The sequence below is a fragment of the Piliocolobus tephrosceles genome, chromosome 13 (genome assembly GCF_002776525.5).
Source record: "Piliocolobus tephrosceles isolate RC106 chromosome 13, ASM277652v3, whole genome shotgun sequence".
Lineage (NCBI taxonomy): Eukaryota > Metazoa > Chordata > Mammalia > Primates > Cercopithecidae > Piliocolobus > Piliocolobus tephrosceles.
Window position 1 is genome coordinate 6095427 of NC_045446.1, and position 14049 is coordinate 6109475.

General features: G+C 45.7%; 1 protein-coding gene across 8 annotated transcripts in view; it reads right to left on the reverse strand.

The window, feature by feature from the left end:
• Nucleotides 1-6866: 6866 nt before the first annotated feature.
• Nucleotides 6867-14049, reverse strand: part of KMT5B (lysine methyltransferase 5B) — a 59351-nt gene continuing 52168 nt past the window's right edge. For all 8 annotated transcript variants that reach the window (XM_023186488.3, XM_023186491.3, XM_023186490.2 and 5 more), the window contains one exon: nucleotides 6867-11181. In XM_023186488.3, the coding sequence (XP_023042256.2) occupies nucleotides 9698-11181 (1484 nt within the window). In that variant the 3' untranslated portion in view covers nucleotides 6867-9697. The remainder of the gene's footprint in view (nucleotides 11182-14049) is intronic.

Below are 14049 nucleotides of genomic sequence, written 5' to 3' on the forward strand. Positions count from 1 at the left end.
TGGTTCCCCAGCAGAAACAGGGGGCACTCTCCTTGGTCCTCCTGCCACGCTTCTCCCACACACGCATCCTGGCATTTACCACATTTTACTGATGTTCGTGCGTGTTTCCCTGGAGGGAAAGGAGTGGGTTTAAATCACCTCCCATATCCCCTGTGCCTTTTGAGTGACAAGCCCTTATTTGGCACTCAAATAGGGAAGGCTGTCAAGGGAGTAGATCACTCCAGAGAGACTCCCTTGGAGGGAGGAGAGGCCCAGAGGTGGAGCACAGGCTTCGGGTAAACAGAGGTGGCATGACTGACAGAGGGGCATCAGCCAGGGGGAAACAGAACCGGGATCCGGGATCGTCTGCGTATTGAAGCTGGGCTGGAGAAGGTTGTGATCAAGGCAGTTTGAGCAGGTGTCAGCCGAGGAGGGCAGAGGTTAGAGGCAGAGCAGGGCGCACGCGGTGTCTGGGGTGCACCCACAGACTGTTGAGGCAGGACACGGGTACCAACTGACTCGGGTGCCAGACCCATGTGAAGGGCACAGTGGGCACTCTCCCGCTGCATCCTCAACAAACCCAGAGCGCTTTCACTCCCCCTGCTTCGCAAGTTAGAAACCCGAGGTTTGGGAACAAGTGAGGCAGGGCGGGTGCCCCCCAGCCTAGCCCCAGGCCAAATGGGTGCCTGAGCCAGCTCTGGTCCACTTGGATTACAGTCACGTGCCACCACACCTAGCTCAGCCTCCCCAGCTTGCCGCTTACCACAGAAGAAAAACGTGGCTTGACTGGCAAGAGGAGGAAATTAGAGTTTTGTGTATGGAAGAGTCACTCTGGGCCAGGTGAGGTGGCTCACACCTCTAATCCCAGCACTTTGAGAGGCCAAGGTGGGTGGATCACTTGAGGTCAGGAGTTTGAGACCAGCCTGGCCAACATGGTAAAACCCTTTCCCTACTAAAAATACAAAAATTAGCCAGGTGTATTGGCAGGCACCTGTAATTCCAGCTACTCGGGAGGCTGAGGCACGAGAATTGCTTGAACCCAGGAGGTGGAGGTTGCAGTGAGCCAAGATCATGCCACTGCACTTCAGCCTGGGTGACAGAGTGAGATTCTGTCTCAAAAAAAAAGAAAAAAAAAAAAAAGAAAAGAAAAGAAAAAGAAGAGTCACTCTGGAGAACAGCTAAGTCCAAGACTCCTGGCCTGTAGCTCCCAGTCACTTCTCATCGGTGCCCAACTTGCCATCCCCACTCAGGCTGGTGTGATGAAATCAAAATTACCCGACCCCGGCCTGCTGCGCAGGGAGGAGCTGCACACATCAAGAGTGGCAAAAGTGTAACTTGCTTTGCAGACGTGCTTCTGGGATGTAAATTGCCTTTCTGGAAATAGAACCCTGCTTCCCATTCGTGTAATTAGAGCTTCCAGCATCTGCCCCATAGGTAAAACACTTCTCCTGAGGGGAATCACAGTGATAATTTAGAGAGTAACACAAGAAACCTTCTCCTGATCAAATGCAGTTATCCCTTTACCCCTGGATGACACTGGTGTGTCAGGTCGCTATTAAAATCACCAAGTCCAGGCTGGGCATGCTGGCTTACACCTGTAATCCCAGCATTTTGAGAGGCCGAGGTGGGTGGATCACTTGAGGTCATGAGTTCAAGACCAGCCTGGGGAACATGCTGAGACACCCCCCCCCCCCCCTCCCCACCAAAAATACAGAAAATTAGCCAGGTGTGGTGGTCTGTGCCTTTGGTCCCAACTACTCGGGAGACTGAAGTGGGAGAATCACCTGAACCCAGGAGGTTGAGGCTGCGGTGAGCCAAGATTTCACTATTGCACTCCAATCTTGAGCAAGAAAGTGAGACCTTGTCTCAAGAAAAAAAAAAAGAAAAAAGAAAAGGAAAAAAAGAAAAACAAAACAAAAAACACTCATCGTTAAGTCCAGCAGCCTGCCTGCCTGGAGGAAACCTTGGACTTTTTTGCTGTCTCCAGGCACGATCAGCTCCTGTTTGACTCACCCTTTCAGATAACAAGGGCCTGCCCCTTGGAGCACCTGAGGGCCGGCAAACGCCCGTGGCTTCCCAGGAGCCCCTGCTTTGAACAGTGGCACTTCTCCTACTTTTCAAGCTCCCTAAGCATATTTGACAATGGGCTTGGATCACCCCACTTATCTGGGCCATAATCTTTAGACAGACTTCTCCTGGCCCCACATAACTGCATGGAAAGTGGGTAGAAAACAATGATTCCTATTTTTTGCCCACACAGATTCTTTTTTTTTTTTTTTTTTTGAGACAGAGTCTCACTCTGTCACCAGGCTGGAGTGTGGTGGCGCAATCTCGGCTCACTGCAGCTTCTGCCTCCAGGGTTCAAGCGATTCTCCTGCCTCAGCCTCCCGAGTAGCTGGGATTTCAGGCATGTGCCACCACACCTGGCTAATTTTTGTATTTTTAGTAGAGACGGGGTTTCACCATGTTGGCCAGGCTGGTCTCAAACTCCTGACCTCAAGTGATCCATCCACCTTGGCCTCCTAAAGTGCTGAGATTACAGGCGTCAGCCACTGCTCCTGGCCTTTTCTTTTTATTTTTGAGACAGAGTCTTGCTCTGTCACTCAGGTTGGAGTGTAGTGGTGTGATCTCAGCTCACTGCAGCCTCCACCTCCTGAGTTCAGGCTATTCTCCTGCCTGAGCCTCCTGAGTAGCTGGGATTACAGGTGCCTGCCACCATGCCCAGCTAATTATTTTGTATTTTTTGTATTTCAGCATGTTGGCCAGGCTGGTTTTGAACTCCTGACCTCGGGTGATTGGCGTGCCAAATCAGCCTCCCAAAGTGCTGGGATTATAGGCGTAAGCCACCGCGCCCGGCCTTTTTTCTTTTAAAGGGATGGATCGGTCTTGCTATGTTGCTCAGGCTGGACTCCTGGGCTCAAGCGATCCTCCAGCCTCAGTCTCCCAAGTAGACCCACAGGAATTCCAAGGAGACAGAGACTTCCAGAATCACCCTGGCAAAGGTGGGGCTGAGCAGCTGGGGCTGGGGGTCTCTGGAGCACTGGCAACTCTGCGGTCCTTACCTGTGCTCTCTAGATGTTTGAGACAAGCCTGGGCAATATAGGGAGACCCCTGTCTCTACAAAAAGTGAAAAAGTAGTGGGGCATGGTGGTGCGCACCTGTTGTTCCAGCTACTCAGCAGGAGGCTGAGGAGGAGGATTGCTCAGGTCTGGGAGGTCAAGGCTACTTGAGTCATGGTCACACCACTGTACTCCAGCCTGGATGACAGAGTGAAATCCTGTCTCAAAACAAAACAAAACAAAACCAAAAACAGAAACCAAGCTGGCACCTTGGAGCCTGGGGCTAATGTCTGGTTCTGGCACTTGCCACCAGCTCCACGACCTCAGGCAGGCCGATTCCCCTGTTTATTAAGAACATATTTGACCCAGAGCACCACCACCCTGAGTGGGGTATTCTCGGTTCATTTCTCCATAGGCCCAGTTTCTGCCTGGCTGCCTGTATGGAGAGTGGTAGCCCCCAGGGGCATGTTGCTTTGTTCCTGGGGCCCTGGGCCCTAGAACCCTGCACTCACTGGAAGTGCACTGGAGACCCACCATGAAGGTTGTCTGCCATCATCTTGGGTGACCAATGCTGTGATTTCTCAGAACTGTGACCAGTCCACTCCCAGGGCCCCATCTAGGATGTTGTTCTCACAGGAAAACGTGGCCCCTCCAGATCTCTGAGCGCCTGTCCTCCGCCTGCCCTCCACACTTGCTTCCTGCTCCAATGCTTGGCAGTCCTCTGCCCACAGGGAGCCTCCGGGACTCAAACACCTCCACCTTCACCTGTCTAGTGACCCACTCAGCTCATAGACTCACCTTTTCTTCCCTAACCTGCAGGCATGCAGGGCTTCTCATGCAACCCCCCTCCTGCCAACCTGAACCCTAGGGCCCCCAGCCCTGCTGTCTTCTGTGGTCCCCACCTGGGTGAAAGCCCACGTGTTCCTGAGAGGCTCACACCTGTGCAGGCAAGTGCTGGCCACCAGCCTGGGCTCAGGACACTGACTGGTACCTTGAAAGTGATGGGTAGATATTTCTTTAATGAATGATACTAGGTTTCTACAGCCAGCATGCTTTCCCACTCTCGATTTCAAACCTCCTTCCTACTCCTGAAACCTCCTGGCCCTCCTGTCTTCACTCTCAGATGCTTCCTACTTTCCAGACAAGAGAGAAAGCCTCATGCTGGACCGGCTCCCTCACCACATCCAAAATCTTCTTTTCCTCCTGCAAGGAAGACGGATCTACTCTCTGAAGACCCCCCCGAGGCCCCACTCCAAGTAACTCCTTCACTTGCTTTTTCAGAACACACATACCCCTATGCAAGCTCCCGCCTCCAAGATTAAACTTGAGTCTCCAGCGGCCATCATCCCTCACCCCTCCTTCACGGAGGAACTCTGCCTCCACCCTCTCCACCCCTCCGGCTCTTCCTTGAAGCGCTGGCCTAAGCTCAGCTCTCCCAGGTCGAGGACCAATGGCGGGGGAGCAGCCTTTCCTGCCGCCCCCATGCCTTAGTGAGGGCGGGTGCAGGGGCTGCCCTCAGCCAGCTCCCTAGGCTAGTTCACTGCTGTGGTCTGAGCGTGGCCCCAAGTTCATGCTGGAAACTCAGTCCCCAATGCAACAGCGTGTTGAGAAGTGGGGTCTAGGAGGCAATTAGGTCATGAGGGCCCTGGCTCAGGAATGAATGCATTAATGCCATTATCGTGGGATGGGCTCCCAATAAAATAAGTCAAGCCCCTTCCCCTCTCTCTAGCATGGGGTGATGCAGCAGTAGGTCTTCCTCGCCAGAATCGGCCCCTCCATCTTTAACTTCCCGGTCTCCAGAGCCATCAACCAAATAAACCTCCACCGGTTCTAAATCGCCCAGTCTGTGATATTGTGACAGTAGCACAAAGAGACCAAGACACCCACTCCCATGGCTTTATTTTATCCCACATTGAAGACTCAAATCTTATTCCCTGGCCCAAACCCCACAAACGTACTAGGTGCTCAAACAATCCTGAAAGGCACCTTCATTCCTGCTACATGGGGCCCCAGCTGCTCAGGGCCTCACGCTGGTTCCAGCAGTCTGGTGTGCCCGAGCAGGCCCAGCAGCGCTCTGCTTCCCTTCAGCCAGAGCAGACTCAACAAGGTGGGTTGCCCCCAAAAGACATTAAGTCAGTTTACTGCGAGTCAGCTGAAAACTCCACAAACCTGGCAAGGAGGATACAGGATCTGGCAACAGATTTGGCTTTTTCAGAACATTACCAAAGCAATCTCTACGGCATGCGTCTGTCTTCTGTCCTTCAGGTTAGCAGCTTTACAATAGTTTCCATGAATATGTGTTAAGCTTAACGGCCTGGGAGAAAATGAGTGGCAGATGGTGGAGGCAGTGTTAGTGAGCGACCCCCTTTCCCAGTCTTGGCCATTCACACACCTTGCCCCTAGCAATCCTGGTACCTTTTCTGAAGAATCCAAATTTACTTTTCAGCCAGGTGTGGTGGCTCATGCCCATAATCCCAGCACTTTGGGAGGCTGAGATGGGCAGATCACTTGAGGTCAGGAGTTCGAGACCAGCCTGACCAACACGGTGAAACCCCATCTCTACCAAAAATACAAAAATTAACCCAGCGTGCTGGCAGACGCCTGTAGTCCCAGCTACTTGGGAGGCTGAGGCAGGAGAACCACTTGAACCTGGGAGGTGGAGGTTGCAGTGAGTCAAGATTGTGTCACTGCACTCCAGCCTGGGCGACAGAGTGAGACTCCATCTCTAAATCAATAAATTCACTTTTCCCCTGGGCTCTCTCATTAGCAAACACAAGTAATGCCCATGTGCTCTAGGACATCAGGGAGGGAGTAGAAGGCTGGAGACCTCACCTGCCTTTGCAAGCGAGGATCACACATGCCGTAGTCACAGGGATGCCCTGGAGCTGGCGACTTGCTTGAATTCTGCTTTGGGTGTGACCAGGTTCTGCAGCAGAGTACGCGATGGTGCTGCAGGTCAGTGACAGAAAGCTGACATTTGTGAAACGAGTCACACAAGGGTTCCAGGCAAGTTAGCTGCCACTGGCTATTGGAAGAGTAGAGAGAAAACCCGAGATGCTGAATAAGACTCCTAAGTACTTAACAGATATGCCACCCTTAGCCTTTTTCCATACTGGGAACCCAAGTTTGGGTGGATACTTCAATCAATTAGGAAAAATCAATAATCAATACTTGACTAGTCCAGTGTGTGCACCACTCACCCAGATTATCCTCAAGAGTGAATGCAGCTCAACCAGAAACTTAACTGATGACGGGACCAGGCGTCCACACTGACCTCTGACACAGAATGGTGCTAGGTGCTGGGAAAGAGACGTGGAGATTAAGCAGCTTGCTCAGGGATACTCAGATGTTGCAGAGTTGGGCAAATTCAGGTTTCCTCCCTCTTGTACAGTCATATTTCCTTTCAATAGTAGATGGGAGAAAAAAGGACCCAGGCCAGTTCTGGGTATGCTAACTTGACCAATACGGTGAGGGCGGGGGAAAAAAAAAAACCTCCAAGTAATCAGCAACTATTAATGCATTTGGGATGCAAAAGCCTTCAATGTTATTTTGCTCCATATTGAGGGCAAACATTGCTTGGGTTCAAGGACTAGGAGGGTATGTAGTTTAGTGTCCCTACTAAAAGAAGAATGAATGTTTACCCTCTCTTCTCTTAAAAATGAGTGGCACCAGACACAAGAGGACACCAGGGCCCAGAAAACTCAACACTCACAGGTATTGAAAAGCTTTAGAAACTGATTTTACAAGTTCTGTTTTACATGAAAATTTTGTGGAGAAAGTCACCACTTTGATTTTTTTTTTTTCCAGATACAGTGAACACCGGCCAAATTGTTTTAATTTCCGAATTTATTAAAATGATTAACCTCAATACTGCAAGTGCATGTACAAAATATTTGTAAAAAATGTTTTTAATGAAACGTTAAAGAACTTACCTCAAATGCTGAAAAAGTCCTTTTTCATTCTTTTCAGTACAAGGAATACATTGTATCTCAAAAGTATTACAACTCAGCAAAAACAATTTATAACAGTAATTTGAAAATGATTGAAAATTGAATACTTTACATATATTTCTATGATCATCTCCTAATTCTTACAATGCCAAAATCTTAACCAATCATTGCATAAGCTCAAGCTAAGAGTTTTATTGAATGCAACCTCTTCCAAACTGGTCAACGGTGTGTGGATGTCACCATTCCACAGGGTGAAGTTCTACAGCAGATCCAGAACAGTTCTGAGGCCCCTACCTTTACCAACGGAAATTAGGTTTCCCTAGAAGGCATCAACAGTGGCTGCTGAGTGCTTGTGCATACCGACTCCTGAGAGGCAGTGATTCACTACCAAATGTCACTGCTTTGAGACCCATGGGAAGGTCAGCCTCCAAAGAGGAGGCCATGATAAAATTAAAACATCATAAATAAGTTACTAAAATTAAGCTTAAAAATGAAGAAAAATGGGAAATGCGTTTTGTCACTTTTTAAGATCGAAATTCCCAAAATAGCTATTGTTGGTATTCAAATAAGGTTTAAGGTTTAGTCTCTGAAACTCTTTTAAAAAACAACCCAAACTAAGATGGGAATAGAGGAGGCGACCCTCTGCCCTCCAGCATCTCCAGACACAGCGTCTACCTTCATCGTCCTCAGTGGCAGGTTCACATTGCTATGCAGGGACCCCATGAGGGCTGGATGTGCTCTGAAAAGTGCTGCGGGTGCCTCGGGCAGATGCTCCTGAGAGGCTGTGTGGGCTGCCCTACTTCACTGGTGAAGACCTCCAGACGCAGCGAAGGGGGCTGTGGGGGAGTGTGGAAGGAGGTCTACCACGTGCTTTCCAAACGCCTGAGGAGTTTGACTGCACCACAACAAACAAGGATGACACTATGTAAGACTACAGAAGTAGTTCCTTAGAGAACCAGGAGAAAACAATCTACTTTCTAAAAATGTTCATAAGTCTTATTAATTTCTATTTGGAACCTATGGGCAATCAATAGTCTTAAGGAGCTTCATTTAAATAATATCCCCCCAAACCTGGAAACTAGTAGGAATCAATTAGTAGTAACAGTAAGCATTGAGATTTTCTCCACTGGACTTTTCATTACTTTCAGATTCCTTTTAATATTTTAAGACATGGGCTACTTTCCTATAGACACTACACAAATCCCCTAAATTGATTTTTACTTAGGAACACTGTGTATCAGAAAGTACATGTACACATTTCCCAGAAATAAGAGAGACCTACTGGTGTCAAACACCTGTTACAGATTTATATTCCCAAATTCTCTGTCCAATGATTTGCAAAATAATCCAGAGAAATGAAAAGAACCTGGTATGGAACATAAAGTAGTAATAAAAATTTGCTCATTAAGTTAATTAAAATTAATTTCTCAAAGTGCTTCAAAAAAACAAATTAAATCTGACTCCTTTTTAACTGATAATATAGTCAAAAAAATCTCTGATATTTTCTTAATAAACTAACATAAGCCAAGAACTCCCACTGATGCAGTGCTTAAAACTATATATTTATAATTTCCTATTTTATTGGCATGAATATTTCTAAACTTAAAAACCTTCCTGGTAAGTTCTTTTAATTTCTTATGACAAAAATTTCTCACAACACACAAATATTTACAACATATACATTGTTTTCAGTTCTTTACATTGAATCTCAAAGACAAACTTTTTTTATAGGTTACCACAGAACAAAAGCTGTGACTCATGTTTTTATTTCATAAACTATTATAAGTTAAAGTGAATAGATTTTTTTTAATATTCCTTGTAGCATTTTACAAGTGCAACAGAAAACTTGAAGAACCAAATTAAGATAGCTGTAGTTCATTAGATAAATGTTGCTTGTTGTCATCACGTTGTTCACAGCAAATTTTTGAAAAAATAAGCACCAATCATTCTTGCAAAGAACAATTTTATCTAAAAGGATTGAAAAGAGTTAAATACAAGGTTTTTAATTTACATGACAAGCAATAAATACGCCGTATCGAAACTCATCCCACACACTGCTACCCTCATACGTATAATGTACTGAAAAGTGAGCTGTCACGTAGGTCATTGTATTTTTTTTTTTTTTTTTTAAGAAACCAATCTGACTCCCAACCAATGGTTTGTGATATTAACAAAGGCCACAAACAGTACACCTGGGCCAGCAAACAGTGTGAAACTGACAAAACTCCAAGGGGGAAACATCTAGCAAATAAATCAAAAAGCCAAAGATCATTGCTGGTGATATTAGCATACTAGAAACCCTTAATATGCTGCTACTATGATTTGTTTTAAATTATTGTTTAGTCATATATTAAAGAGCCAGCTGATGCTCTTACAGTTAAAAAAAACTGTGTAGCCACATTACTGTTTTCAACGTCCTGTGTGGAAAGTTGCTATCACTGTACAATTTTGCTTGAGCCTTTATTTTACAACGGGGCTTTACCTCTAACTCAGAATTGCACGTAAGAAGGCTATTTAAAAAGTACGATAAAAATTTGCACAAATCAGACTTAAGAATGGAGTCCGTACGCTGTACACTTTCTACAATAGTATGCTGAGAAGTGAGGGACAATAGAAGTGCTGCCACTAAACTTTCAGTTGAGGAATAATTGACTGGAATTTTTTTATTTCTTTAAAGTAGTTATCCCAGGTCAAATGAAGACCAACAGCTTAGGCATTAAGCCTTAAAGACTGATCTTCTCTTCTCCTTGAAGAAATGTCAATATCTATAGAGTCTTTTCCAACTATTAACCTCAATCGCTTAGCTGGAGGAAGAGGAATAAAATCGTCTTCAAAGTCATCATCATAGTCATCCTCCTCTTCATCGCCCTCAGAAGAGGAGGAATCATCTGTACTTTCTTCCTCATATTGACTATAGTCATCCACCTCCATTCGAGACTCCAAGAGAGAAAGAGGATCACTGCAGCACACCCCATTTTCATGAAGCCCTTCTGTGTAAGACCCCCTATTTTCCTCATCTCGTTTTAGCTGGATTTTTAATTTTGTAGAACTACTGCCTGATCCTGAGTTAAATCCATTATTAAGCTTTGCTACATAGAGATTGTTATCGTTGTCATGGTCTTTGCTTAACTTGATGCTTATTTTTGAAGAATTCATTCCATCATTCTCTTGGTCATTTGTCTTGCTGCTGCTATCATGACGCCTACGAAGAGTCAATTTGGGAATTCCAGAGTTATTTTCTAGGATTAACTGTGCGTCATACCTTGTGATTCGCCTCTTCTTTTTACTTTTTGCAGTTCTAAAGCTGTCTTTTGTTTTGAAGCTATCTGATGTCACAAGTGAACAACCGACGGGTGAAGGAGCACAATCTGTGTAGTTCACAGGCATGCCCACAGTCCCACTGTGCTCGCCCTGGTCAGAATGGGGCCCCATCAAATCTGGTACCGCATCGCCTTTTCCAGGAGAATCACGCACTGGAGTAGATTCCTCTATTTTTGCAAACTGTTTCACAAGTTTTCCTTGTCGTGACTTCTTTTTGGACATGCCTGTGTCACTCTTATGGCACTTAGCATCCCCCTTTTGCGCAGTCTCATGAGCCAGTTCTTCCTCCTGCACCACGGGAGCTGGCTGTGGCTGTTCCCCACTGTCGGGGCAAGGTTCCGTCACACTGCTTTTATAAGCATCCAATGTATTTGGTTCAAGCTTGATATCAGAGGCCTCCTTCAGATTTGTCCTTGTCCTCACTGACCGCCGGGTTATGTAGGTGCAGGGCGAGCTCTCCCCCTGCGAATGAGCACCTCTCACAGGATTCTGTCTGTGTTCTCTCGCCGCATGTCTAGTCAAGCACCCGCTGGCAACTGCGGCTTGGGCTGGTCCCTCTGGCTCCTTATCTTTTTTAATGGGCAAATTTTTATATAGAACTACTTTAGGCTCTTTCAGTACTAAGTTTCCCATTTCGAGTTTTCTTGAAGCATTCTTTTGCTCCAGCCGCTTGCAATGATTTCTCAATTTTAGCTTTGAAAGTAAAGGCTTTGCAGGCTTCTTCAGTTTCTTTGGTACCCTGGAATTATTTATATGAGTTAGCTTAGATGAGGTAGAGTTGGAAGAAGCTGGAATTCTTGACATAGATTGCCTCGTTAACGTTCTGCTCTTGCTATTCTTTTTTACACCAACTGAAGATTTTCGGTTAGAAGCTGTAAGGTTAAAGAGAAAAAGGTGAAAAACAGCCTTGGTAACACCAGAGTTCAAGAAACGAATGCCCAAACACAGGCTATTAGCTACAGCACGTTTAGATTACACAAACGCCAACAACACGGCTCCTGCTGCAGATTCTGCCGGCGCACCTGCATTCCCTGTACTGCTTCTCTTTGAAGTTCTTTTCTAATTTATGGGGCATTTATTCATTTTCGAGGTAAGCAGTTGTATGGTAAAGGAGCTTTTAGCACAGCAGGGACCTAGATTCCACTCTAAGCTTCTTAATCTGTCATGACACTGGCCCAAACGAAGGCTTTCTTCCCCTGATTTAGGAGTTTCCCACATAAAAGATTTGAAAGAAAGTTAACGTGGTTTTTTTCCTTTCACAGATTCTCCTTAGTCATTTAAAATGTTTCTAAAATCCATTACTCATTAACCCAAAGGAAGTACAGCACTTGGCCATTAACACAGAATAGAAATATAATACTCATGGGCTCTAAGGAACAAATTCTATTGTAATGGTTTCAAACAAGAAAAACAGATCTTAGATCTTAAGAACCACATATTATCACTCTGAAAAGTCCAGTCACTACCAAAAAAGAAATGCACTATTCTAAATTATCCCCTTCAACTCCGTGAGGACCAGAAGAGGCAACCAGTGGGCTGTCAACTTAGAAGAGCTGCAAAGCTTACTTGCCCCCGTCCCTTCAGTGACTGCCCAGTGCCAACAATCACAGTGAAGGAAGATGCACGCTGCCAGAATTGTACACTCTCAGGACAAAGGGAGATCCAACTTCTTTCCTCCATGGCCAGGACAGAAAAGGGTTACAACTGACCCTAATGGTAATCACAACCTGAGTAGTGATGAACATGTTTCAATTTGAGAATGAGTGTATTCTTATCCACTGGAATTATACAGAACTACTAGGTAGAAAATAGTTTTTAAAACATAAGGATATTTAGATAATTCTTTTGCTACAGAATTTCTTTATGCTTTCAAGTCTTGCCTACAAGGTGGATTGAGTAGATGTGCTGTCAATATAAGGAATAAAGTTGAATGGCTTCTCAAGAGGCTTCATATGTGACTCAAGCTTAAGCTGCTCCTGCAGTGTCTCTGACCTTGCCACTGACTTTCTGCTATGTTAATTTTTCCTCTGTATCGACATTCTGGACTATTATTTATAGAAGTTTATACAAGTCAGTTTCTCAATTACCTAGTTCCTGCATGTCCAGTTGAAAAACTTCTTCCTAATCAAAACACTCCATTTACAGATTTGCTAGAGAAGCCAAGATAACAAAACGAATCACCACCACCTCTCACCAGAACAGGGAGAATAAAAACAATAAAATATGGGTAAGCTCAACACGCTGCCCACCCAAGTGAGGACCAGGATCCTGCAGAGAAAGTCTCTGTCGCTTTCTACATGCCTCAGTTTGCCAGGGAAACTGTCATTCTGCCCAGCTAAGCAAGTAAGTTACCCTAAGTTCAGTTTTTATTGACAGGAGCAAGAATGCATCACAAGCATTCCAAAAATTATCAAACCACCAAGAATAGAAGGCTCTGTACCTGAGGTCAGGAGTTCGAGACCAACCTGGCCAATATGGTGAAACCCTGTCTCTACTAAAAATACAAAAATAAGTCAGGCATGGTGGCATGTGCCTGTAATCCCAGCTACTGGGGAGGCTGAGGCAGGAGAACCACTTGAACCTGGGAGGTGGAGGTTGCAGTCAGCCAAAATCTAGCCATTGTACTCCAGCCTGGGAGATAAGAGTGAAACTTCATCTCAGAAAAACAAAAACAAAGAAGGTCCTGCACATACAGACTGACTCGTAAGTGGCTTCGGGGTACATAAACCAGAACTCATAGCAAGGAGATTCACGGTTTGAACCAAGAACATACTTACACATGTGGGCTGCTACCAAGGTGGTGCCCTATTTTTAGAACAGTAGGAGTGGTGAAGTTTGAATATGATTCAATTTGAGAACAAGTGATTTATTATCCACTGGAACTACACAGAACTACGTGGTAGCAAATACTTTTTTTTTTAAGTAAGAAATTTAGAAAATAAGAAAAAATAGGGAACTCTTTGGCTAAAGGGTTTCTTTATGCTTACGAGGCTTGCCTGCAAGGTGGACTGAGTGGACGTGCTGCCAACATAAAGACACACTAGTGAAGAAAGGACTGCACTGCTTGCTTCCCTTCACTTGGCTTTCTCAGATGTGGCTACGATGATCCTTTGCTCATTCTATGCCTCTGCAAGGACCAATTTATGATCAGTCTTAGTGGTTTCCAACCTTTTATTTCTCCTCTTTCCATTCCACTCTCATGATGCACCTGCAAGCACCCTTACACAACAATCACGTCCATGTCCCATTCTCCACAGCAATCCCCGCCATCTGGGTCCAGCCTGCTCCTCCAATGAGACAGCCTTTGGTGATCCGACAACTCCTTGTCGTCAAATGCAGCACACACTCTTCAGCCCTTCCCTTTCATTTCTCTGAATGTGACACTGATAACCACTTTTTCTTGAGAAAACCTTTCTTCTCTTGGCTGTCAAAGAGAGCGCATTCTCCTGGTTTTCCTTCTCCATCCCTGGCATCCCTTCTTCATCGGTCCCCTAGACTGTTATTCTTCAGGTCTGTGCAGTCCTAGACCCCAGGTGATAAGCACCCATTCTTCAATGGCTACTACCACTTACAGGCTGACAGTTCCCAAACTCTGGACAGACTGTCTCCTAAACTACAGACCCGGGTCACCAAATACCGACTGTCTCTAAGCCCCTAAATGGAACTCACCATCAAGTCTCCTGACGATGTCCCCTTTTGAGGTCTCCATCTTGGCCGATACCACCATGACATGCCCAGCT